We start from the raw sequence: 26994 nt of genomic DNA, 5'->3' as shown, positions 1-26994 counted from the left end.
TATTCACTTTTAGAGGCAAAGATGTTCGGCCTTAGCAAGTAGGGAGTTAACTATAGCGGTTAAAAAATATATGCGCCTGGTGCATGCCTGGAGGAACGATCTCCGGACTGATCTTGCAGTGCTTCAGAACGAGCCCTACAAATGACCTCTCAGCTAATGGTTCGTTCCTCGTCCAATTGTATCTATACGTTCAGGATGAGGCAATGCGGCTTACAGGAGGCCATCCCCATATATCCAACCTCACTACCTACCGCCCATGTCTACCCTCTTTTGACCGAGTCTAAGAGGATAAGGCGCACATCTAATAAATTTCTCATCCGACTTCGAGAATCTAATGGAGCGGATATCGAACCTGATGGCTAATTCAGTTCAACGAACTACTCAAATATCTTAGGCAGACTTGGACTCCAAGGGGCATGGACAACTATAAATATCGAAAGAAGGATGAATAGTGAAGAATCAGACGCATGTAGTTGAACCTCCTAGACTATCTTTTTCACATTGCTATATATCTTACTCCTAAATTGACCGTAGATAATTTTACATCTACAATCGTAACTCTAGTGATTGAATGAAAATAATTATATTTGCATTTGTTATAACTAACTCTTCGATCTAATTTTGGTGTATATACTTGCTTTTTAAAATAAAATTTAGATCGAACCGAACACCCTAGATTAGGTTATAGGGGATGACCAGTTTTGATCTATCCCCCATATTCCCAAGTAAGCAAGAAATCCAAGTCACCTCCTTCCCAAATAACGACTTTCAAAATCAATCAATTTGGCAGTGATCCATATCCAATCCGCCATTTTTCCCTCCCCAAAACCCTATCTTAATGTCCACATTTTCTCATAATCTCACCCGATTTTGAAAGGTAATAGAAAGAATAATGATAAATAGTACCGTTGATGACAACGGCCACGCCCAAATTCCTGATCACCAACATCGCTGCCATTGTTGCCATTTTGATAGTCATAATAATAATCCGCAGAAACCCATACCCAAGTGCCTACCAAAGCGCATAATTTTGGTGCGCCACGGCGAGAGCGAAGGGAATAGGGACGACGCCATGTACACCGTCACGCCCGATTATAGGATCCCGTTAACTCCCAAGGGAATTGGTCAAGCCAAGGAAGCTGGGTCCCGCATTTTTGACGTGATTTCTGATAATGGCACGTCCGATAACTGGAAGGTCTACTTTTACGTTTCCCCTTACGTGCGAACACGTTCAACGCTACGGGAGATGGGCAGGGCATTCTCGAGACGGAGGGTGCTTGGCGTCAGGGAAGAATGCCGAATTAGAGAACAAGATTTTGGGAATTTTCAGGTGGCGGAGCGCATGAAAGTCATTAAGGAGACTCGCGAGAGATTTGGCCGCTTCTTTTATCGATTTCCTGAGGGAGAATCAGCTGCTGATGTTTATGACAGAGTTTCCAGTAAGATCCTTTTTCTCTCCTTCACGCCCCATCTTTTTCATTCTGTGTATCCGATGTTTATATAATTAGATTTAACTTTGTATACCTCTCCGGCCAAAGTTTTTTTCTTTTTTAAAAAAAGTTATTGCAAGTTAATTATCAAATTAGGCTTACTATAGACACTTACTTATAAACAGTTAGTTGTGGTTGCATGTCACCTTAACCTGAAGATATGTTTCTTGTGAACACACACAATTCACAACCCCCCCACCCCCCACCCCGGAGGAGCACCCTTTCTGCATATCCATACAAGTCCCTAAACAGAGATTAAAAAATAGAAACAATCGTCCGCCTAAGATCGGGTAATAGAATGAGTTTTGGCTAATGCTAATGTCGGGGCACAAAAGTTAAACTCAATTAGTTATTTTAGTGTATGATGTTCTGTTGTATTTGTGACAAAATTGTTTTTGGTTGCTAAGACACATTTGATCAAGTTTTGACCAAGATTAATGTCACTAAGCTTCATCGAGATTCAACTTTGATGGATTAATTATATTTTGGAGTGGCTTCATATAAGAATTACTGCATAGCCTATGGACTTTTTTCGCCATGTTCTAAGACACTAAGTAGATAGATAAGTTCAGGTGCAATTCTTTTTGTTTTGAACCCAATATGTACCTAGAAAACAAATTCAGAAGTTTGGAGTGGTGAGAGGCAATGCAAGTTGAATTGGGACACAGAAAGTATGGGACACAGAAAGTAACACAACAGCTCATGCATTTCCCTTTACGTCCACCGACATGCCATACAATTCATGTATAAATACCAGGAACCTATAGTGTAGAAAAGATGGAAAATCTGAGAGCATCTTTTTCTCGATGCTTCTTCTTCCCCTCTGTTCTTCTCTATCTCTGATATACTTCTTCTCTGAATCTCTCTCCCTTTCCTTCTCTACTCTTATTTGGTTCTCTCTTCTTCTCTCCTCTCTCTTTCCTTCTTGCTCCAGACATATTTCCTCTTCTTGTTCTCCTTCTTCCTTTTTCCCAGTGGATTTAAACTCTTTATGGCTCAAATGCTGATTCATGTGAATGCCCTGCAGATTGGAGTCTCAGAGGCTGTCTGTTCATGTTTGTTGTTGTAGTCAAACACAGTAGAAATTGGATACTTGATTGTTGGATAGTACTGTTAGATCTGGTGTAATAGAGTTTGTTATCTTTTATTTTGATTTTTAACTTGAGAATGAATACCCTTGTTGATGGCTCAAATTTGATCTCTGCTTTTAATATATTTAGCTGATTTTCTCAAATTAGTTAGGAACATTGCACTTCCGTGTGGTGTATACGATTAGACATAAAAGTGGAACTATAATTTTCATAGGCTTTTTTTCCCACCCGTAGCAAAGGCAGGTGTGTGATGGCTATGCTGATCTGGGAATGATTAGACACCATCTCCTGGAGAACTGCCGTTTCCTAGAGTAACCTTATCCAGTTAAGTTTTACACCAAAGATTATCAAACCATGACTGAGGTCTATCACCAGCATGGGCATATATTGATATGAGATCACAAAGAGGCAGTATAGGTTCTAGTATGTCCACCCCTTAAGGTAATGCCCATGTTAAACATATTCATGATAGTAATTTTACATTGCAATGGGTTCCTTATATCGTGCGTGAACGTAATTCAGCATAACATTGAACCTGATAATAAGTAGTACCAGAAAACAAAGAAAAGCAGAAGAAAAGTGTTGTAAGTGTAAGCCACTGATTACAGCCATCAGGGGTAAGGTGGGGAAAAGATGGCCAGGTTGTGATTTTCTACTCTTTGATTCTTCCTTGTTATTGCATTTCAATGTTTTGACTGTTCAGAGGAATTACCTGAAACTTATCCTGTCCAGTATTCTCAATTATTATTGGAGCTCCTGGTTGTTATCATATCTGTTGGTGACCAAAATTATCCTGTCTGTCTTACAGTTGTGTATTGGTTTATGTCAATGTTTTTCGTGATTGAAAGCATGCTACTCCTTAAATATGCAACCATTAGATGGCTAATTTCATCCAACACACTAGATGTTATTAACCAGAAGAAGTGCTGTTGTCTACAAGATGTTTCCTGCCTTTTTTTGATGTAAAGCTGAATATATAAGATTTGGTCCTTCCAGCATATTGGCCAGGATGAAAGAGAGCTTGGTATACAAAGAATTCTTTTTCATTCTTAACTAAGAATATGATAGCAGGACTGCTTACATCTTTCTGATGCCTTTTAGACTATACTACGATATAAATAATATAATCTTCACTTGTAAAAAATTTTAGTCTTCATGTAACATAATACTTTTTGTTGTTCCATTATGTGATAAAGTGGTTCTTGACCTGCTTTTATGGGATAACGCTCTTACCTTATGTCACACATATCATGTCATGTGTGGGAAATTCAATTTAATATTATGTCATACTCTTACCTTATGATATGTCACACATATCATGTTCATGGTAGTCATACTTCTTTTATTTACTATAATTATTTCCCAGGCTTTATCCAAAAAAAAAAAGAAGAAGAAAACACTCTTAGGATTTCCCAGGCCAATTATAGTACAGGTAAAGGGCTGTTTCTCCATTTCTTTTTTTTTTTTTTTTGGGGGGGGGGGGGGGGGGGAGCAGCGTGAAAAGTGAAGCTGTTTCTAGAGATGAAATTCTGGTCAGAGCTTTCTCCTTGCCTAAAAAGGTTAAACAAATGTTCTCCTTTTCTTGTGTTACTCAACGTCTCCCTCCGCTCGTCCACTTTCTTTGACATTCACCTCTCTTGAACTATCTATTGAAGAGAACTGACTGTTTCATGCAAATTGCAATATCACAATGATAAGAAGCTTTTTCAGCTTTGAGATATTCAATTTGAGGTCAGTATTTGATGAAAAGGATTATAGCTGAATGATCAATTTTTCAAGCACTAAAAATGCAGGGAGTTGCGCGTCTTGTTTTGTTTTGCAGTCCTCATATATCTTACCGTACTAATTGTGTTCAAATGTGTATATTTGCATTTGTGCACTATACATATCATGTTATTTACAGATTTTCGGTAGTTCTGGTATTCATACTACTAGATTTACTCGAAGGGGTACTGCTGGCCAGAGATAAGATGTTCTGGCCAGAGATAAGATGTTCTAGTCGCTTGACTACCTTATTATCAGATTTTGGCAAAACGATCTAAATGGCAGAGACAGCTTTACAGATTTTTGATCCCTTTGGAAGTGAATATTATACACACTGTTAGTGCACAAATACCTGAAAATTCCTTGGATCCTGCACATATGCATATTCTTTAGGTGGTAAATGAAAATTAATTTGATGAAAAATTATCTATTATTTTAATATATACGGAGTGTGATGGTTCTTCAATCTGTTTGCTATTGTATTTGGTGTTTCATTTGAGATAGTTTATTCAATAATTTGGTGTCTGAACTAATTTTCATATTGTACAAGCAAGTTGAATTGCTAATCCAAGTTTGGCAATAGATCCTTATTTGTTGAAATCAATCTGTGATCTTGTTTTGGTTTTACTGGATTAAATTTGAATTAAGGATTAGGGATCATCTGGCCTAAACTAATTATACCTTGATCCCGAAATAAAATAGGCTCAGCTAATGATGATGCTGAACTTGGTGTAAAGAATACTGTACCATCATATTATGTGTCTCTAAAGATTCCTTCTACTCTGGTCATAGTTGGGTCATCTCTTTAAGTTTTTACTTGAAACAGAGTGTGGCAACTTGCTCAATGCACCGTGCTTAAATATTTTTACAAAAAAAAAAAGAAGAGAAAAGGAGCGAGAACTTTCTCAATTGAGATGCAATTCTTCAGTTTGAAGTGTTAATTCTATGAACTTTTGGTAGTATTTTTGTCAATTGCATGTTGAAAGCTTTTTCTTTCAGGTTTTCTTGAATCTCTTTGGAGGGACATTGATATGAACAGACTCCACCATGACCCTAATGACGATTTGAATCTTGTGATTATATCCCATGGGCTAGCTAGTCGTGTCTTTCTGATGAAGTGGTTCAAGTGGACGGTTGAGCAATTTGAGTACCTAAACAATTTAGGGAATTGTGAATTTCGAGTTATACAATTAGGACTTGGTGGCGAATACAGTTTAGCAGTCCACCATACTGAAGAAGAGATGCTAGAATGGGGACTATCACCTGAAATGATTTCAGACCAAAAATGGCGAGCTCATGCTAACAGGAGTTCATGGAACGACAAATGCCCTTGGTACCTTGATGCTTTCTTTGACCACCTAGCTAATTCAGATGATGACGATTATGACGAAGTGAAATCAAACTTCTCCGACTAGTTTAGTGCTGCTTTGTGTGCTTTTGTTCTGATTCTTTACATTATATAGCCTAGATGATTGATTAGTTTGGTTATCTTTTTTGGTAAGATCCTTTCTACTTTCATGCGGTAGTCCACTTTTGGGGCCAGAAAGCGTTTGTTTAGCATTCGTTTTCAGTAACGTCAACTAAAGAGTTCATTGTAAATTTTAAACAATTGTAAATCATTCTCTTATATCATGAGCAAACTGTGGTTTGTTTTGACAGAGAACTTGCAAAATTGAAACCACCGTAACCTCCACGTGATGTCCTCAAAACACCACAGGGGGGTCTTGTTCTTTCACCACTTCTATAAGATATCATGTTCCCTAGCTACGCAAAAGTTTTTCTTTTATTAGTATGAACAGGTCTGATGCTAGACACTAAGAAATCGGAGCCTTCAAAAATCGTACAATTTCCTTTATGGGTGTGTTTGTTACGAAGGAATACATTTTCTCAAAAATATTTTTTAATTTTTCTAGGTTTAGTTGGCTTAAATGTTTTGGAAAATATTTTTCCTATGAACTCATTTTCCTCTTGTTTTTCCTACCAAAAGGAGAATATTTTTCAACCTTCCCCACTCTATTTCAAACCCCCATCACCCCCCACCACCCCACCACCCCCTCTTTGGCCTACGCCTACGGCATCCCCTCCTAACCCCACCCCATCTGTCACGCCTTAAAATTTCGTGACCGACACTCTGTATTCTACCCCGACCCGAGTGAACCATCCCATAAATTAATACTCATCTATATGCCTAATACGGGGATGCGAAAGCCTCTTCAAATATAATCATTTTAAGATATAAAACAAAACATCAATAATATCTTTAAATAAATATTTTCCTTTGAAAGAGAATTTCGTAAGGGTAAAAGAGAGTTTCATTCATGCATGCCATATGAGTAGCCATAGGATTAGAACCCAAAAATGAATACTACTATTGTCTATGGAATCTCTATGACACAGAATGAAATAGTCAATCAAGGCAAAACCCAGTGGCTCAAAAGAATAATAATACAATAAAGTCCTCAACGAGTACAAGTGTGGAGTCTCACAAAAAAAAGCGTCAACAGAAAATGTAGAGCTGTCCTATCCATATGGCACAAGCTGCTCAGGTCCAGTCCCTGAAAACAGAAATGGAAATGTGGCCGAAAGGCCTAAGCTCCACATGCCTAGTACGAATCATGAACCGCTTACCAAAAAGAAAAAGGACAAGACTTAAAAAGATATAAGATATGCAATAACAATTGATATAAGAAAGAAAAATTTATATCAATTAACAATTTAAAAAATAAAATAAAATAATAAGGTAAAACATATTTCAAAGTCTTCCTTTAGCATTAACCTTTACAAAATCATGTTAGATTTTTCATTTGCCGGGAGTACTATACCATCACCGACACGGAAGAAAGTTAACTAGGTTATGTACCTAGCGGCAAGTATCATATACTCTACTTGCTTAGGCCGTCTCATCGTTGTGCCGCACGAATCGACTCAGCCATGCTAATAAAGTAGCACAATAGTATCTGCCCCACCCATGGGAAGTACTCTGTCGTAGTTCCCAACCGTAAGGTAAGTTCTACGCTTACACCGGCACGTGTAGTTTCATGACCTAATGAGGAAGAGTATCCAAGGTCAATCTCGGTGAACTTAACTCCCAAAACCTTTACATTTATCAATAGTGGTGCTCACAGCCAAATCAACTATTTGAGAATAGTTAAAACTAAGATATTTCACAACTCATGTATTTTCCTTTCAAAAAATACTACAAGTGCTATTCCTCCTTCATTTAGTTTTAAAATTAAAATAAAATATTTCAAGAAAATAATATTCATAGCACTTAAATCTTTTATGATGCAAGAAGTGGTACAATCCCAACACGCTCGTCCCCACAAGTTAGGACTCACATTTAGAATTTCTATTTAATAGCGTTTCAATATGAGTTTGGAGAAAAGCTCCAAGGGTAGTAAGTTTCAACGTACCTCAAATTGCTTCCAACCTTATCCCAAATGATCCAATAATGCCAATGAGTCACAATCTACATATATGAATTCACATAACTCAATAATGCATCACAACAATACCAACTAAGCCAACTAAGTGTCTAACACTTAGATCCAATTTCATAAATTTAGCAAAAATCCCCAATTCATCATTTGAAGGTCAACCCTTGAATTTTAACTCTAAATCCTTCATTAAACATATCATGGTATCTAAGTGTTCCATTAGAATCTCAAAAAGAGACCTTCAGGTAAGACCCAACACTATTCATCATCCCTACCAACCAACTCTTCAATTTCAAGACTAGTTTTTAGGGTTTCATAAATAGATATTTTAAATACAAATCTATCTTCATAAGTATACTCTACTACGTCCATGGAGTATAATATATAAGTTTGGAGTGAAGAGACTACCTATTTGTCAAACCCTAGAACTTTGAAGATTTGAGTTCTTGAGATATTCTTCAAACATTTATGAATTCCATGATGTTGGAAGGTTAAGAGATGTAATAAATGAACCAAATCTATAAAATAAAGGCATTTAATTCTTACCTTGAAGATGTATTAATGGTAAAGATCATCCTTCTCTCTAACCCCCAAGAACAAGTTTTAAATAATATAATTTTTCTCTCTACGAAAGACCTATAAAAGCTTTAGTTGTGGGTTTTAAATTTCGTATGCCAACTTGGATGCCTTCGCTGCACTTCACTGCCTCACGATGGGCTCCAAAATAATTGGATGTGAGGGAGGATGCGACGCACCAACTGCCGCATCAATCCCTAAAGCATGCATTTTTGGTTTAGTTGATCTTCTTTCAAATTGTTCCCAACTTAATCTGTGTTGTGACTTTGTCTCCCCCATTTAATATCCTTGTCCCCTTTGTCTCCTTGTTAGCCAATAACTTTTCTAATTTCTAATTCCATATTCGTTGCCAACTGAAGGCTAGGATTTTAAATCCTTATTTCTTATTAAATTCCAATTCTTCAAGTTAGTTACGTGCCATTGAGTTCTCATAATTTCAGCATTTGTGTCATAGAAACTTGATATACTCCAAATGTATTTGATGACCTTGTAACCTCCACTAATTCAATGATTAACTATTGATATTATCCCTAAGCATTCTAATAACTTTGTTTCACTCGAATTATTATGTAGCTTAGATTTAATTGAATTATATCCTTATGTCCGAAATTAGACCGAATTAATTACAAAAATTCACGGAGCTTTACATTCTCCCCCACTTACAAACATTCGTTCTCGAATGTAAATCCTTGGTCGTGTTAAAATTTGAAAGCGTAATCTCCGAGTCTTTCCTTACTCCTTAACTCTTTAAGGCTCCGAAATTCGACTAACTCTCCAAATGTTTAAAAAATTTCGTCAGAGTTCCTTTGTTAATAATTAATAGGCTTATCCCAAAAGTTTAACCTGACAGTGAGCCATAAGAATACAATATAAAAGGTCCCACATGACTCTACTCATCACAACTACATCAATGAATGCATCCGCGACTTCATATATCTCCAAACACCATTACATAGCCTCTCCCGGCATCACAACAATAAAATTTATTAACATAAGACAAGTCTAACAACCATGCGCAATAGATAAATCAATCATGTCAGAAAATCGTACCGAATTCCAACTTATAAGTATGATAAATAATTTGCTCACTCGTTCCATGGAATTAAAGCATGATAAACTCCAAACTCGAAATTTCAAGGAAACAATCATACTTGAAGTTGTGAATAAGCACTACTAGAAATTCGGCAAAAATCGACTAAGGTCGACCGACCAACTTTGGTCGATCAAAAAATCGGCCAAAAAACCGACCAAAGTTGGTCGGTTTTTCAAAATATTTTATTTTTTTAATTTTTTTTTACAAAACCGACCAACTTTGGTCGGTTTTCTTTAGCGCAAAAATGCGGGAACCTATTTTTGAGTCCCACGAAATTTATTTTCCAAGAAACCGACCAACTTTGGTAGGTTTTTCAATTAAAATAAATAAAAATTAATATTAAACAAATCGACCAAAATTGGTCGGTTAATTCGGCCGATCATTTTAAAAAACCGACCAACTTTTGTCGGTAATTTTATTTTTTAATAAAACGGACCAACTTTGGTCGGTTATTTTCGTGCGAAAATATAATTAAAGAGTATAAATCAAATAAACGACAGTCTTAAAATAAAATGCGCCAATGGTCTAGTGGTAGAATAGTATCCTGCCACAGTACAGACCCCGGTTCGATTCCCAGATGGTGAATCTTTTGATTATATAATTAAAATATCGACCAACTTTGGTCGGAAAAAACCGACCAACTTTGATCGATTTTTTTTGCAATATTTTTTTTTTCGAATTTAATTGACCGACCAAAGTTTGTCGGTAATTTTCGACCAACATTTACCGGTATGCCTTTCCGACCCCTAAAATATCGTCCACACGTAAATGGTCGCGGTTTGGTCGGTTATTGGCCATTACCGACCAAAGTTGGTCGGTTGTTTTGGTCGATTTTTATTAGATTTTTAGTAGTGAAGTGGGGGTATCGGATTTTCATATCCTCCTCGGCCTCCCAAATAGCCTCCTCGACGTCATGATTAGGCCATAACACTTTAACTGAAGCTATGTCTTTAGTCCTCAACCTACGGACTTGCCTATCAAGAATCTCAACCGGTTCTTCGTCATGAGTTAAATCGTCATTTATTTCTACTACCTCCGGTGAGATGATGTGAGCAAGATCGGGCACATACTCCCGTAGCATCGATACATGAAAGACAGGATGAGCCAAAGTCATCGATGCAGGTAACTCTAGCTTGTAGGCTACTTCACCAATCCTTTTCAAGATTCGATATGGACCAATGAATCTAGGACTTAGCTTGCCTTTCTTCCCAAATCTCATAACGCCCTTCATTGGCGATACTTTCAAGAAAACTTGATCACCCTCATTGAACTCCAACTTACGTCGATGTACATATGTATAGCCTTTTTGTCGGCTCTGAGTAGTCTTAAGCCGTTGTCGAATCAAAGCCACCTTCTTTAAGGCATCATGTACAAGATTGGGACCAAGTAGTTGTACTTCAGTCGGCTCAAACCACCCAATAGGTGATCTACAACGTCATTCATACAAAGCCTCATAGAGCCATCTGGATACTAGCATGATAGCATTATTGTAGGCAAATTCAATCAGAGGTAAGTGTTTATCCCAATTCCCACCAAAATCTAGGGCACAAGCCACAACATATCCTCAAGCATATGAATAGTTCTCTCAGCTTATCCGTCAGTCTGTGGATGAAAAGCGGTACTCAAATTGACACTTTTACCCAATCCTTCTTGAAAGGACTGCCAAAAATGAGCAGTAAACTGGGCCCCTCTATCAGATATAATGGAAACTGGAATACCGTGAAGTCTGATGATTTATTTCAAGTACAACTTAGCATAATGTGGTGCCATGTCAGTCATCTTTACCGGTAAGAAATGCGCCGACTTCGTAAGTCGGTCTACAATCACCCAAATAGAGTCATGCTTCAAGCGAGTGCGAGGCAAACCCACCACAAAGTCCATATTGATCATCTCCCACTTTCAAAGTGGAATCTCAATATTCTGAGCCAATCCACCAGGCCTCTGATGCTCGGCTTTCACCTGTTGGCAATTTAAACACCTAGCCACAAAGTCAGAAATACTTTCCTTCATTCTATTCCACCAATAGATTTCCCGCAAGTCTTTATACATTTTTGTAGATACCGAATGTATAGAATATCTCAAACTGTGTGCCTCAACCATAATCTCATCACGAAGCCCATCAACATATGGTACACACAAGCAACCATTCATTTTTAACACTCCATCCTCATCAAGAGAAAAGGCAAGAATATATTTAGATTGTACACCATTCCAAATATTCACCATGTTTGGATTGTCACGCCCAAAACCTGGGGAGGCGTGGCTAGCACCCGGTGCCGTACTGGCCGGAGCGAACTACTCTGTAACTTTGTTTTATAACTATCATGGGCCAACATGGCCACAACTCGAAATGTATAACTATAAGTGAGCAAACACTATATCAATGAACCATCGTTCTTAAAACATGTCACATATGGGCCGTCAAGGCCTCTGACATACTGTACAAAATGAACCCCTGTCTACAAAGCTTCTAAGATTATTCGACATCAAATGGGATAGGGTACCGGCCTACCCATAAGTCCGTAGCAAAACTCTGACACAATGACTCATAGATTTGACTGCACTTCGAATGAGGTGGAGTCTTACCGATTCTTCGCTGAATGCTAACCTCGTCTACTATGAGGGCTCGTCAAACTGATTATCTATATCTGCAGGCATGAATGCAGCATCCCCAACAAAAGGACGTCAGTACGAATAATGTACTGAGTATGTAAGGCAGAACTGAAACATATTCATAAGTCAACATTAATTAAAGACATATAAGAATAAACCTGAATCTCTGAAGTGCCACCGTATTTGCATACTTATTATACTTATACATATAATGCTTCTCTTTGAGACTATTATCCATATAATATGATGCATGACTGCCCAACTGATCAGTGATAACTGCCCAACCGGCCGTCGCACAGTGGTAAATGTATGACTGCCCAACCGACCGTAGCACGGTGGTAAATGCATGACTGCCCGACCGGCCGTAGCTCGGTGTTAAATGTGTAACTTAAGGCGGCAGCCCCTTTACCATCCTTATCCACTTAATTTAACAACCCTTTGGAGTGGATGACTCATAAGAAATGATACTAATATACATACACGTATATGGCACCTTTACCAAGTATCTTCCCCTTATCCAAAAGTACTAGTATTAAAATAATAAATCATGGTACCATATAAAATTAATACATACACTAATACTTTATTAAAATATCCATGTAAAAATACATATATTTTCTCAACTTCTAATTTTCCTAATCTCATATAAAGAGTACAACTTTTCGTACATTTAATTCTTAAAATGGTAAAAAGATAGCCTTCTTTTCTTGTGAGAAAATGATTTCTATTCTTACAATTAAGAAATCTCATAAACTTTCTCATATTATGTGTATAATTTAAAGCATATTCGAAAGTAGTAATATTAATAAGTATATAAAAATCATATTTTTCAAACCTTTTTTTTTTTTCAAAAATGATCCACTCAAAATACCATATCAAATATATATATATATATATATATATATATATATATATATATATATATATAACAGTATCAAGGTTGTTAAACTTACGGGGTCTTATAAGAACATAGTCGCAAATCCTCTATAATCTCATGAATGGTCTTAGTCCCTTCAAGCTCATATGGATTGCTACGACTTATCCTAATATTAAAGTACGGGATGCAACATCCTTCCCCGTTTTAGAAACATTCGTCCTCGAATGTTAACTCTTAGAGATTTACAAAACTTTTGCTAAGGTCTCCTCTGTAAACTAAACTAAAACCCAAACTATATATGAAGTCTCGACTATTCACAACCTTCTGTACTTGAATATATGGTATCTTCTTCACCTTTACCTTACTTACCTTCCAATCTCGCATCGTATCTTTTGTTTCTTTCATAATCTCCCTTCAACATAGGTGGAAATTACGCCGTAAAGCTCTACTATAATACCTGCACCTCTAGTGCATACAAAATCTGGCAAAAGCTTCATATTGACTTCTTACGACTCAGCTCTATGGCACGATCTCGAAACAAAAGAAGGGTAACATTTCCTAAATGCCCTATAGCCTCTCAATTATAAATGTGGCGCGCAACACACCCATAAGTGAGACTCTACTAGGCACGACTTTATAGACTCCCTAGGACACGACCTGCTCCGATACCACTTTGTCACGCCCCAAACTTAGGGAGGCGTGGCTGACACCCGGTGTCGTACTGGCCCGAGCGAACCACTCTGTAACTTTGTTTCTTATAACTATCAAGGGCCAACATGGCCACAACTCGTAATGTATAACTATAAGTGAGCAAACACTATATCAATGAACCATCATTCTTAAAACATGAATACATATGGGCCGTCAAGGCCTCTGACATACTTTACAAAATGAACCCCTGTCTACAAAGCCTCTAAGATTATTCAACATCAAATGGGACAGGGTACCGGCCTACCCATAAGTCTGTAGCAAAACTCTGACACGATGACTCATAGACTCGACTGCACTCCGAATGAGATGGAGTCTTACCGATCCTTCGCTGAATGCTAACCTCGTCTATTATGAGGCCTCGTCAAACTGATTATCTATACCTACAGGCATGAATGCAGCGTCCCCAACAGAAGGACGTCAGTACGAATAATGTACTGAGTATGTAAGGCAGTACTGAAACATATTCATAAGTCAACATTAATTAAACACATATAAGAATAAACCTGAATCTCTGAAGTGTCACCGTATTTGCATACTTATTATACTTATATATATAATGCTTCTCTTTGAGACTATTATCCATATCGTATGATGCATGAATGCCCAACTGATCAGTGGTAACTGCCCGACCGGCCATCGTACGGTGGTAAATATATGACTGCCTAACCGGCCGTAGCACAGTGGTAAATGCATGACTGTCCGACTGGCCGTAGCTCGGTGGTAAATGTGTAACTTTCCAAATGGCCGTAGCTCGATGGTAAATGCATGACTGCCCGACCTGTCGTAGTACGGTGGTAAATGAATATGCATGTCTGCCCAACCGGCTGTAGCTCGGTGGTAAATGTAGATGCATGTCTGCCCAACCGTCCGTAGCACAGTGGTAAATGCATGAAGATACATGTATCACTATATTCTAAACATTAACATCTTTATCATATACCTCAATAGAGACTTAGGAACGTACTTAGACATACTTGAATATAACTTTACAAGAATGAATAACATAGACATCCTTAACATCTAAGAGTAGAACTACTTATGGAATAACATTACGTTTATGTATCGTTACTTGGGTCATGCCAAAAGAAAATAAGGGATAACCTTAGCATACCTAAGCCGATTCTCTTGAGAAAGATTGCACCGTACTCCCTTAGAATCGCAAATCCCGTTACTATTATGTCGTATAAATTCACATGAATTCCTTGTTGAAGATCGTTACTTGGTAAATGTAGAACACCTCTATTTTGGTGAATTTGATCACACTCTTGTATGGCTTTCCTTGCTGAAGCAATAGCGTTTCCATTCCATGTTGAATTACAATCCATTCCTAGCACATATATCTCCATTCTCCATAATAATAATGTAGTAAATAATGATGTAGGAAGATTGTCTTAAGACGTTTGGTTGTGGGCCCTACTTTAGGGGACTAAGCATCAAATATTCTCTTAAAATGCCACCTTGTAATGAGAGTTAAGAGTCATTATTAATGCCTCTTTGGGCTGCCACATAAATGCTTATCCACTCCAACAATAGAAGGAAAGATTGCAATCTCCTTTCTATCTCTCAAATTGCCAAAGAATAACATGAAAGCTTAAGGCTTGCCTTTCACGTGTAAGCAAAGCACATCAAGTGCTATGACTCATGTGCATATTGGTGCCACCCTTGGCCTAACTTAATGCCATGTGGCAACCCCTTTACCATCCTTATTCACTTAATTTAACAACCCTTTGGAGTGGATGATTCATAGAAAATGATACTAATATACATACACGTATATGGCACTTTTACCAAGTATCTTCCCCTTATCCAAAAGTACTACTATTAAAATAATAAATCATGGTACCATATAAAATTAATACATACACTAATACTTCATTAAAACATCTATGTAAAAATACATATATTTTCTCAACTTATAATTTTTCTAATCTCATATAAGGAGTACAAATTTTCGTACGCTTAATTTTTAAAATGGTAAAAAGATAACCTTCTTTTCTTGTAAGAAAATAAAATTTATTCTTACAATTAAGAAATCTCATAAACTTTCTCATATAATGTATATAATTTAAAGCATATTCGAAAGAAGTAATATTAATAACTATATAAAAAACATATTTTTCAACCCTTTTTTTTTTCAAAAATGATCCACTCAAAATATCATATCAAATATATATATATATATAACGGTATCAAGGTTGTTAAACTTACGGGGTCTTATAAGAACATAGTCGCAAATCCTCTACAATCTCATGAATGGTTTTAGTCCCTTCAAGCTTATATGGATTACTACGACTTATCCTAATATTAAAGTACGGGATGTAACATGGATCTTCAAATTATTTAGTCTTAACACGCTCAATAAGTGTCACGACCCAATTTTACCTATAGGTCGTGATGTCGCCCAACACTACAGCTAGGCAAGCCAACTAATAAATTAAACATGTATTGATTAAACTTTTAATCCAAGAAAAATAATAAAATACCAAATTCTACCAATGTGTGTGCCAAGACCTGGTGTCACAATTGTATGAGCATCTAGTAGATTATACAAAACTCCAAATACTGTCTGAAATGAAATAGACAGAATGTAAATATAAGAAAAGACACTGGTAGCTGCAGAACGGCTCAGACACTGGTAGGGATTATCATAAGTGCATGGCGAGATAACTCAGAAAATCTCGCCTCATAATCGGTCACTGACATCTGACCCTAATGGAGCTGCTCAAACTGAAACCTCAATTCTTCCCTCTGGGAGGGTGGAATATACCTGTCCAGGAAGATACTGGTGAACTTGTCCCAAGTTATGGGAGGAGAATCTGCTTGTCTGCCAAGAATATAAGACTGCCACCATCTACGGGCTCTGCCCCCTAGCTGAAAAGTAGCAAAGTCTACCCCATGAGACTCCAATATCCTCATGTTGTACAGTCTATCCTTGCACCGATCAATGAAATCCTGGGGATCCTCATGTCGCTCACCCCCAAAGACATGAGGATGTAGTCTAGTCCATCTGTCCAATAGTTTCTGCGGATCAGCGACTACAGCTGGCCTGGGTTCAGGTGTAGCTGCTGCCACTGGCTGGGCTCCACCCACAGGTAGTGCACCCTGGGTCTGATATACAACAACTGCCTGTCCATGAGCCTGTGCGGTAGGGGTATGTGCTCCCCCGCCCGCCTAAGATGTGGCTGGGTCTGCCAGAAATAAACCAGCCTGAGTCATATTGTCCATGAACTGCAGCATACGACCCATGACATCTTGAAAATCCCGGTGTAGATGTGAAATCCACCGGAGCTAGCTCTGCAACAGGCAACTCACCCTGCTCCTCAATAATGGGATTCTCTGCTGGACCCACTGGCAGCATAACTGGAACAGTCCTGGGACGTCCTCTCCCTCTACCACTTGCTGGAGCCTTCCCTCGGCCTCTAACAACTGGGTGAGTAGCTCTTCCTTGGTCTGGAACCTCATTAGAGCGCGTTCTCACCATCTGTGAGATACTAAAAGAAGGATATTTAGTACTACATTAATTGCACGATGGAATATGAAGAAAGGTAGTTTCCTAACACCATATAGCCTCTCGAAGATAAGTACAGACGTCTCCGTACTGATCTGCAATACTCTATTAGGTCTGCTCATATCTTGTGAGACCTACGTGAACCTAGTGCTCTGAAACCATGTTGTCACGACCCAATTTCACATATAGGTCGTGATGGCGCCCAACACTACAGCTAGGCAAGCCAACTAATAAATTAAACATATATTGATTAAAATTTTATTCCAAGAAAAATAATAAAATACCAAATTCTACCAATGTGCGTGCCAAGACCTGGTGTCACAAGTGTATAAGCATCTAGTAGATTATACAAAACTCCAAATACTGTCTGAAATGAAATAGACAGAATGTAAATATAAGAAGAGACACAGGTAGCTGCAGAACGGCTCAGAAAGACAGCTCACCACTATGCCTCGGGATGACGTGGACATGTGATGATAGGTCCTCCACTAATACATGTCTCAGATCCTGCACAAAAAGTGCAGCAAGTGTAGTATGAGTACGTAAACAATGTGTGCCCAATAAGTATCAAGCCTAATCTCGAAGTGGTAGAGACGAGATGGACGACTTTGACACTCACTATGGGTCAATAATAAAAATTGAAATAAAACTAGAATATCTAAATCAGCATGATTCACAGAATTTACAATAATTTATTTAACCAGCAGAAATAATTAAATTCTTTTAAATGCAACAATCCTCAATATATTAATTAAATTCCTTCAATTCCAATAAATTTTCAATTTATCAATTAGCTTCACAAGCTGAAATAAACTATCAAATTATCGTGTAATTATTATTATTAAGCACGATTTCTGCCGAGGTCGTACGACCCGATCCAGAGTATTGTGTACACTGCCGAGGGACGTGCGACACGATCCATAGATGCATCTATTCTACCGAGGCGTTCGCTCCGATCCACAAGAAAATAAGACATTTTCTTATGTACCTCCGGAATAAGAGTATTTATTATAAAATTTATTCAAGAGGATAATAATTTATTTCGATAATTAATTAATCTAAACAAAATTTAAGCATATGAAAATTTCATCTTTTACTACCTTTCATGACAATTCACAATATATACATCAAATAATTTAATTAATAAAGAATACAATTTACACAAGTAATTCATGCTTTGAGTCCTAAACTACCCGCACTTTAGCATTAATAGTAGCTACGTACGGACTCTCGTCATCTCGTGCGTACGTAGCCCCCGTAATTAGCAATAATTATTTAATTTAATCACCTATGGGGTAAATTTTTCCCTCACAAGATTAGACAAGAGACTTACCTCAATTTGCTCTAATTTAATCCACTAGAAGGCCCTTTCCTCGATTATCCAACTTTGATTGGCTCGAATCTAACCAAAAATAATTCGATACAATCACTAAAATTTATCGGAATCAATTCTATAAGAAAATACTACATTTTCAATAAAAATCCCGAAATTAATTAAAAATTCGTCTGTGGGGCCCACCTCTTGGAATCCGGCAAAAGTTACGAAATCCGATAACACATTCAATTACGAGTCCAACCATACCAATTTCACTCAAATCCGACTCCGGATTGACACCGAAATCTCAAAAATCTGTTTCTATGAGATTTCCAAAATTTTCCCAAATTTTTATCTCAAAACACTAATTAAATGGTGAAAACAATGATATATTCGTGTATATTGACCAAATCCGAGTTGGAATCACTTACCCCAATGTCTTTCCTTGAAAATCTGTCAATAGTTGCCTCTGCTCAAGCTCAAGTTCGTCAAAAATGATAAATGGGACGAATGCCCCTATTTTTTTTATAACTTACAGATCTGTCCAGTCCGATCAGGGAGCTCGATCAGGGAGTCCGATCAGGGAGCTCGATCAGGGAGCTCGATCAAGGAGTCCGATCAGGGAGCTCGATCAGGGAGTCCGATCAGGGAGCTCGATCAGGGAGTCCGATTAGGGAGCTCGATCAGGGAGTCCGATCAGGGAGCTCGATCAGGGAGCTCGATCAGGGAGTCCGGTCATGGGAGCTCGATCAGGGAGTCCGATCATGGGAGCCCGATCATGGGAGCTCGATCGAGGAGTCCGATTTTGGGAGTCCGATCATGGACCTCGATCCTGGGCTCGATCACAATCCAAAATTTCCAACAGAAGAGAAAAGTTGCAGCAACTGTTTAGGTCCACTTTTTGATCCGTTAACCATCCGAAACTCACCCGAGGCCCTCGAAACCTCAACCAAATATACCAACAAGTCCTAAAACATCATACGAACTTAATTGAAATCTCAAATCACATTAAACAATGCTAAAACTATAAATTATGCTCCAATTCTAGCTTAATGAAACTTAAAATTTCCAACTTCTACATTCGAAGTCGAAACCTATCAAACCTCAAATTTTGCACACAAGTCATAAATAAGATAACGGAGCTATGAAAATTTTCCGAACTGTATTCCGACTCCGGTATCAAAAGGTCAACTCCCCGGTCAAACTTCCAAACTTAAATTCTTGTTTTAGCCATTTTAAGCCTAATTTCACTACGGAAATAAAATTCCGATCACGATCCTTAGTCCAAAATCACCATACGGAGCTGTTGAAATCATCAAAATTCTATTCCGGAGTCGTTTACACATAATTCGACATCCGGTCACTATTTGAACTTAAACTTTTAATTTTTCATCAAAATTCCATATCTCGGGCTAGGGACCTCAGAAATTGATTCCGGGCATACGCCCAAGTCCCAAATCACGATACGGACCTATCAGAACTATCAAAACACTGATCCGAGTCCGTTTGCTCAAAACATTGACCAAAGTCAATTCAGTTGAGTTTTAAAGCTCTAATTCACATTTTAAATCCATTTTCACATAAAAACTTTTCGAAAAATTTTACAGACTGTGCACGGAAGTCGAGTAATGATAAATAGTGATTTTGAGGTCTTAAAACACAGAATTAATTATTAAATTTTAAGATGACATTTTGGGTCATCACATTCTTCACCTCTAAAACAAACGTTTGTCCTTGAACGAGTTTAGAATTATACCTGAACTGCTGAATAAGTGTGGATATCTGCTCCGCATGTTTTCCTCGGCCTCCTAAGTCGCTTCCTCGACTGGTTGGCCCCTCCACTGGACTTTTACTGCAGAAGCCCTCTTGGACCTCAACTGGCAAACCTGTTTATCAACAATGGCAACTGGCTCCTCTTCATAACTCATGCTATTATCTAGCTGAACTGTACTAAAGTCTAACACGTGTGATAGGTCGGCATGATACTTCCGGAGCATAGATACATGGAAAATCGGATGAACTCCTGATAGGCTGGAAGGCAATGCAAGCTCATAAGCAACCTCCCCAACTCGTCTCAACACCTCAAATGGGCCCATCAACCTTGGGCTCAACTTGCCCTTCTTCCCGAATCTCATGATTCCCTTCATCGGTGAAACCTTCAAGAGAACTTTTTCACCCATCATAAATGATAAATCTCGCGCTTTCTGATCCGCATAACTCTTCTGTTTGGACTGTGCTGTACAAAGTCGCTCCTGAATCAACTTTACCTTTTCCAAGGTATCTTTCACCAAATTAGTACCATATAACTTAGACTCACCGGGCTCAAACCATCCGATGGGCGAACGACATCGCCAACCATACAAAGCCTCAAATGGAGCCATCTCGATGTTGGATTGGTAATTGTTGTTATAAGCAAACTCGGCCAAAGGAAAGAAACGATCCCACTGACCTCCAAAGTCAATCACACATGCCCTGAGCATATCCTCCAAAATCTGAATTGTCCGCTCTGACTGCCCATCGGTCTGTGGATGAAAAGCTGTGCTGAGCTCTACACGGGTCCCCAACTCACTCTGTACTGCTCTCCAGAAATGTGAAGTAAACTGAGAACCTCTATCTGATATGATGGAAATTGGCACACCGTGCAACCGAACTATCTCCTAAATATAAATTTGGGCTAACTTCTCTGAAGTATACGTAGTCACAACCGGAATGAAATGTGCTGACTTGGTCAACCTATCGACAATGACCCAAACTGCATCAAACTTTCGCAAGGTCCGCGGCAACCCAACTACAAAGTCCATAGTGATGTGTTCCCATATCCACTCCGGTATATCATCTGCTGAAGTAGGCCACCTGGCCTCTGGTGCTCATATTTAACTTGCTGACAATTTATACATCTTCGTAGCACCCGGATGAATAGAATACCTGAAACTGTGTGCCTCCTCTAGGATCTTTTTCCTTAGTCCATCCACATTAGGAACACATAAACGACCCCGGAGTCGCAGAACACCATCCGCACCAATAGTAACTTCCTTGGCACCACCTCATAGTACTGTTTCTCGAATAACCATCAAGTTTGGGTCATCATACTGGCGAGCCTTGATCTGCTCAAATAGTGAAGATTGGGCCACAACACATGCAAGAACTCGGCTGGGCTCTGAAATATCCAGCCTCACAAAGTCTGTTAGCCAAGGACTAAATATCCGAAGCCAACGGCCTCTCCTCTGCTGAAATGAAAGCAAACTACCCATACTCTTCCGCCTTTCTACTCAAGGCGTCTGCAACCACATTTGCTTTGCCCGGATGATATAGGATAGTAATATCATAATCTTTTAGTAACTCCAGCCATCTTCGCTGCCTCAAATTTAGGTCCCTCTGCTTGAATAAATGCTGCAAACTGCGATGATTGGTGTAAACTTCACAAGACACCCCATAAAGATAATGCCTCCAAATCTTAACAGCGTGAACAATCACAGCTAACTCCAAATCATGTATCGGATAATTCTTTTCATGGGGCTTCAGCTGACGTGAAGCATATGCAATAACTCGCCTTTCCTGCATCAATACACAACCCAAACCAACGCGTGAAGCATCACAATACAATGTATACATCCCCGAACCGGAAGGCAACACTAATACTGGTGTTGTAGTCAATGATGTCTTGAGCTTCTGAAATCTCACCTCACAATCATCGGACCATCGGAACGGAGCACCCTTCTAGGTTAATTTGGTCAAAGGTGCTGGAATAGATGAAAAACTTTCCATGAACCGACGATAATAACTTGCTAAACCCAGAAAACTCCTGATCTCAGTCGCCGAAGTAGGACGATGCCAATTATGAACTGCCTCAATCTTTTTGGGATCAACCTTAATGCCCTCTCCCGATACAATATTCCCCAAAAATGCTACAGACTCTAGCCAAAACTCACATTTAGAGAACTTAGCATATAGCTTTTGTTCCCGCAATGTCTGAAGCACCATTCTCATATGTTGCTCGTGCTCCTCCTTACTGCGCGAGTAGATCAAGATGTCATCAAGGAAGACAATGACAAACAAATCTCTATATGGCCTGAATACCCTGTTCATCAAATCCATAAACGCTGCCGGGGCATTAGTTAATCCGAAGGACATCACCAGAAACTCATAATGACCATATCTAGTCCGAAAAGTAGCCTTCAGAACATCCAAATCCCGAATCTTTAACTGATGGTACCCCGACCTCAAGTTGATCTTATTGAACACCCTAGCACCCTGTAACTGGTCAAAAAGATCATCAATATGCGGCAACGGGTACTTGTTCTTAATAGTGACTTTTTTCAATTGGCGATAATCAATACACATCCGCATTGTTCCATCCTTCTTCTTCACAAATAATACTGGTGCACCCCAAGGCGATACACTCGGTCTGACGAACCCTTTGGCTAGTAACTCCTCAAGCTACTCCTTCAATTCTTTAAATTCTTTCGGAGCCATGCAATACGATGGGATAGATATAGGCTGGGTATCTGGAGCCAAGTCAATACAGAAGTCAATATCACGAGCAGATGGAATACCTGGAAGATTTGAAGGAAATACATCGGAGAACTCCCGAACTACATGCACTGAATCAATAGCCGGAGTCTCTGCAGTAGTATCCCGAACATAGGCTAGATAAGCCAAACAACCCTTCTCAACCATGTGTTGAGCCTTTATAAAAGAAATAACTATATTAAATGAACTAACTGACGAACCCTTCCACTCCAGCTTAGGCAATGCTGGAATAGCCAAGGTAACAGTCTTGACATGACAATCTAAAATAGCATGATATGTAGATAACCATTCCATGCACAGAATAATTTCAAAATCGGTCATCTCAAGAAATAGGAGATCTGCTCTAGTTTCATAACCACAGAATGTAATAATACAGGACCGGTAGATCCGGTTCACAATAACAGAATCGCCCACAGGAGTGGACACATAAATAGGAGTACTCAAGGACTCACAAGAAACACCTAAAAATGGAGCAAATGGAGATGACACATATGAATACGTGGATCCTAGATCAAATAATACTGAGGCATCCTTGCCACAAACAGAAATAATACCTGTAATCACAGCATCTGAGGTCTCTGCACCTGGTCTGGCCAGAAAAGCATAGAATCGAGCTGGAGCGCCAACTGGCTGGCCTCCACCTGGCTGACCTCCACCTCTAGGACGACCTCTACCCACCTGTCCTCCACCTGTAGGTGGTCGAATGGCTGGTGGAGTAACTGGGGCGGTAATCATAGGCTGCTGACCCTGCTGCACTGGTCTACCCTGCAGCCTGGGGCAGAATCTCCGTATGTGACTGGGAACCCCACACTCATAACAACTCTGCGGTGCAATAAGCCGCTGACTAACAGTCTGGCCCTGGGGACCTGAATACCCACTGGAAGAACCCTGAATAGCTGGTGGGTGATAAGAACTCTCTGGTATAGCACTGAAATAAGGTCGTACTGGAGCACCTCGAGGAGGCGGTGGTGCTGGATATGGGGGCCTACTGGACTACCCTCTCACGAACCGAGCTTTGCCCCCAGACGGAGCACCTCTGAACTCTCCAGAATACCTGAACTGCTTATATCTCATACCCTTCTCTCGGCTCTGCTGACGTACACCCTCAATCATACGGGCTATCTCCACGACTAGCTCATAAGAAGTACCCATCTCAACCTCTCGAGCCATAGTGGCATGAATGCCAGTATGTAAACCTGCAAAAAACCTCTGCACTCTCTCTGCCTCAGTAGGGATTATCATAAGTGCATGGCGAGATAACTCAGAAAATCTCGCCTCATAATCGGTCACTGACATCTGACCCTAATGGAGCTGCTCAAACTGAAACCTCAATTCTTCCCTCTGGGAGGGTGGAATATACCTGTCCAGGAAGATACTGGTGAACTTGTCCCAAGTTATGGGAGGAGAATCTGCTTGTCTGCCAAGAATATAAGACTGCCACCATCTACGGGCTCTGCCCTCTAGCTGAAAAGTAGCAAAGTCTACCCCATGAGACTCCAATATCCTCATGTTGTACAGTCTATCCTTGCACTGATCAATGAAATCCTGGGGATCCTCATGTCGCTCACCCCCAAAGACATGAGGATGTAGTCTAGTCCATCTGTCCAATAGTTTCTGCGGATCAGCGACTACAGCTGGCCTGGGTTCAGGTGTAGCTGCTGCCACTGGCTGGGCTCCACCCACAGGTAGTGCACCCTGGGTCTGATATACAACAACTGCCTGTCCATGAGCCTGTGCGGTAGGGGTATGTGCTCCCCCGCCCGCCTAAGATGTGGCTGGGTCTGCCAGAAATAAACCAGCCTGAGTCATATTGTCCATGAACTGCAGCATACGACCCATGACATCTTGAAAATCCCGGTGTAGATGTGAAATCCACCGGAGCTAGCTCTGCCACAGGCAACTCACCCTGCTCCTCAATAATGGGATTCTCTGCTGGACCCACTGGCAGCATAACTGGAACAGTCCTGGGACGTCCTCTCCCTCTACCACTTGCTGGAGCCTTCCCTCGGCCTCTAACAACTGGGTGAGTAGCTCTTCCCTGGTCTGGAACCTCATTAGAGCGCGTTCTCACCATCTGTGAGATACTAAAAGAAGGATATTTAGTACTACATTAATTGCACGATGGAATATGAAGAAAGGTAGTTTCCTAACACCATATAGCCTCTCGAAGATAAGTACAGACGTCTCCGTACTGATCTGCAAGACTCTATTAGGTCTGCTCATATCTTGTGAGACCTACGTGAACCTAGTACTCTGAAACCATGTTGTCACGACCCAATTTCACATATAGGTCGTGATGGCGCCCAACACTACAGCTAGGCAAGCCAACTAATAAATTAAACATATATTGATTAAAATTTTATTCCAAGAAAAATAATAAAATACCAAATTCTACCAATGTGCGTGCCAAGACCTGGTGTCACAAGTGTATAAGCATCTAGTAGATTATACAAAACTCCAAATACTGTCTAAAATGAAATAGACAGAATGTAAATATAAGAAGAGACACTGGTAGCTGCAGAATGGCTCAGAAAGACAGCTCACCACTATGCCTCGGGATGACGTGGACATGTGATGATAGGTCCTCCACTAATACATGTCTCAGATCCTGCACAAAAAGTGCAGCAAGTGTAGTATGAGTACGTAAACAATATGTGCCCAATAAGTATCAAGCCTAATCTCGAAGTGGTAGAGACGAGATGGACGACTTTGACACTCACTATGGGTCAATAATAAAAATTAAAATAAAACTAGAATATCTAAATCAGCATGATTCACAGAATTTACAATAATTTATTTAACCAGCAGAAATAATTAAATTCTTTTAAATGCAACAATCCTCAATATATTAATTAAATTCCTTCAATTCCAATAAATTTTCAATTTATCAATTAGCTTCACAAGCTGAAATAAACTATCAAATTATCGTGTAATTATTATTATTAAGCACGATTTCTGCCGAGGTCGTACGACCCGATCCAGAGTATTGTGTACACTGCCGAGGGACGTGCGACACGATCCATAGATGCATCTATTCTACCGAGGCGTTCGCTCCGATCCACAAGAAAATAAGACATTTTCTTATGTACCTCCGGAATAAGAGTATTTATTATAAAATTTATTCAAGAGGATAATAATTTATTTCGATAATTAATTAATCTAAACAAAATTTAAGCATATGAAAATTTCATCTTTTACTACCTTTCATGACAATTCACAATATATACATCAAATAATTTAATTAATAAAGAATATAATTTACACAAGTAATTCATGCTTTGAGTCCTAAACTACCCGGACTTTAGCATTAATAGTAGCTATGCACAGACTCTCTTCACCTCGTGCGTATGTAGCCCCCGCAATTAGCAACAATTATTTAATTTAATCACCTATGGGGTAAATTTCCCCCTAACAAGATTAGACAGGAGACTTACCTCAATTTGCTCCAATTTAATCCACTAGAAGGCCCTTTCCTCGATTATCCAACTTTGATTGGCTCGAATCTAACCAAAAATAATTTGATACAATCACTAAAATTTATCGCAATCAATTCTATAAGAAAATACTATATTTTCAATAAAAATCCCAAAATTAATTAAAAATTCGCCCGTGGAGTTCACATCTCGGAATCCGGTAAAAGTTACGAAATCTGATAACCCATTCAATTATGAGTCCAACCATACCAATTTCACTCAAATCCGACTCCGGATCGACACCGAAATCTCAAAAATTCGTTTCTATGAGATTTCTAAAATTTTCCCAAATTTCCATCTCAAAACACTAATTAAATGGTAAAAATAATGATATATTCGTGTATATTGACCAAATCCGAGTTGGAATCACTTACCCCAATGTCTTTCCTTGAAGATCTGTCAAAAGTCGCCTCTGCTCAAGCTCAAGTTCGTAAAAAATGGCAAATGGGACGAATGCCCTTGTTTTTTATAACTTACAGATATGTCCAGTCCGATCAGGGAGCTCGATCAGGGAGC

General features: G+C 39.2%; 2 protein-coding genes and 1 long non-coding RNA gene across 4 annotated transcripts; 1 reads left to right on the top strand and 2 right to left on the bottom strand.

Annotated features, from left to right (window-relative positions):
- Positions 1–42: 42 nt before the first annotated feature.
- Positions 43–6008, top strand: LOC104106930 (phosphoglycerate mutase-like protein AT74H). Of its 2 annotated transcripts, XM_033658837.2 has the most exons (3): positions 43–1439; positions 3948–4013; positions 5345–6008. In XM_033658837.2, the coding sequence occupies exons 1-3, from the start codon at positions 893–895 to the stop codon at positions 5758–5760; spliced, it is 1029 nt and encodes a 342-aa protein (XP_033514728.1). In that variant the 5' UTR covers positions 43–892; the 3' UTR covers positions 5761–6008. The 2 variants fall into 2 exon arrangements, with proteins under 2 accessions (XP_033514728.1, XP_009613887.1); XM_009615592.4 differs by lacking the exon at positions 3948–4013 and having other exon boundaries at positions 467–1439.
- A 741-nt stretch (positions 6009–6749) lies between these two features.
- On the bottom strand, positions 6750–8581 carry LOC104106931 (uncharacterized). The gene is made up of 3 exons (XR_004509766.2): positions 8329–8581; positions 7759–7814; positions 6750–6900 (listed from the first exon to the last, which is right to left on the bottom strand). It is a non-coding gene; the product is annotated as an uncharacterized lncRNA (long non-coding RNA).
- Positions 8582–10238: 1657 nt separating this feature from the next.
- Positions 10239–25079, bottom strand: LOC138899947 (uncharacterized). Its single transcript, XM_070186649.1, has 7 exons — positions 24911–25079; positions 23560–23901; positions 23206–23265; positions 22956–23097; positions 16856–17143; positions 14037–14105; positions 10239–10878 (listed from the first exon to the last, which is right to left on the bottom strand). Exons 1-7 carry the CDS (start codon positions 25077–25079, stop codon positions 10239–10241), a joined length of 1710 nt encoding a protein of 569 aa, XP_070042750.1.
- Positions 25080–26994: the final 1915 nt, after the last annotated feature.

Source organism: Nicotiana tomentosiformis, chromosome 10 (genome assembly GCF_000390325.3).
Source record: "Nicotiana tomentosiformis chromosome 10, ASM39032v3, whole genome shotgun sequence".
Taxonomy (NCBI): domain Eukaryota; kingdom Viridiplantae; phylum Streptophyta; class Magnoliopsida; order Solanales; family Solanaceae; genus Nicotiana; species Nicotiana tomentosiformis.
This window is presented reverse-complemented; position numbering and strand designations above follow the sequence as displayed.

What these genes read in the sequence shown, in the direction of transcription:
- LOC104106930 (XM_033658837.2), top strand. Translation starts at nt 893, where the DNA reads ATGATAAATAGTACCGTTGATGACAACGGCCACGCCCAAATTCCTGAT. An exon ending in TGTTTATGACAGAGTTTCCA is followed by an intron (nt 1,440 to 3,947) that starts GTAAGATCCTTT and finishes ATTATTTCCCAG; the next exon opens with GCTTTATCCAAAAAAAAAAA. An exon ending in CCAGGCCAATTATAGTACAG is followed by an intron (nt 4,014 to 5,344) that starts GTAAAGGGCTGT and finishes TTTTTCTTTCAG; the next exon opens with GTTTTCTTGAATCTCTTTGG.
- LOC138899947 (XM_070186649.1), bottom strand. Translation starts at nt 25,079, where the DNA reads ATGGTGAGAACGCGCTCTAATGAGGTTCCAGACCAGGGAAGAGCTACT. An exon ending in TCCCATTATTGAGGAGCAGG is followed by an intron (nt 23,902 to 24,910) that starts GTGAGTTGCCTG and finishes ATCACCCACCAG; the next exon opens with CTATTCAGGGTTCTTCCAGT. An exon ending in GGGACGCTGCATTCATGCCT is followed by an intron (nt 10,879 to 14,036) that starts GTAGGTATAGAT and finishes ATGACGTTGTAG; the next exon opens with ATCACCTATTGGGTGGTTTG.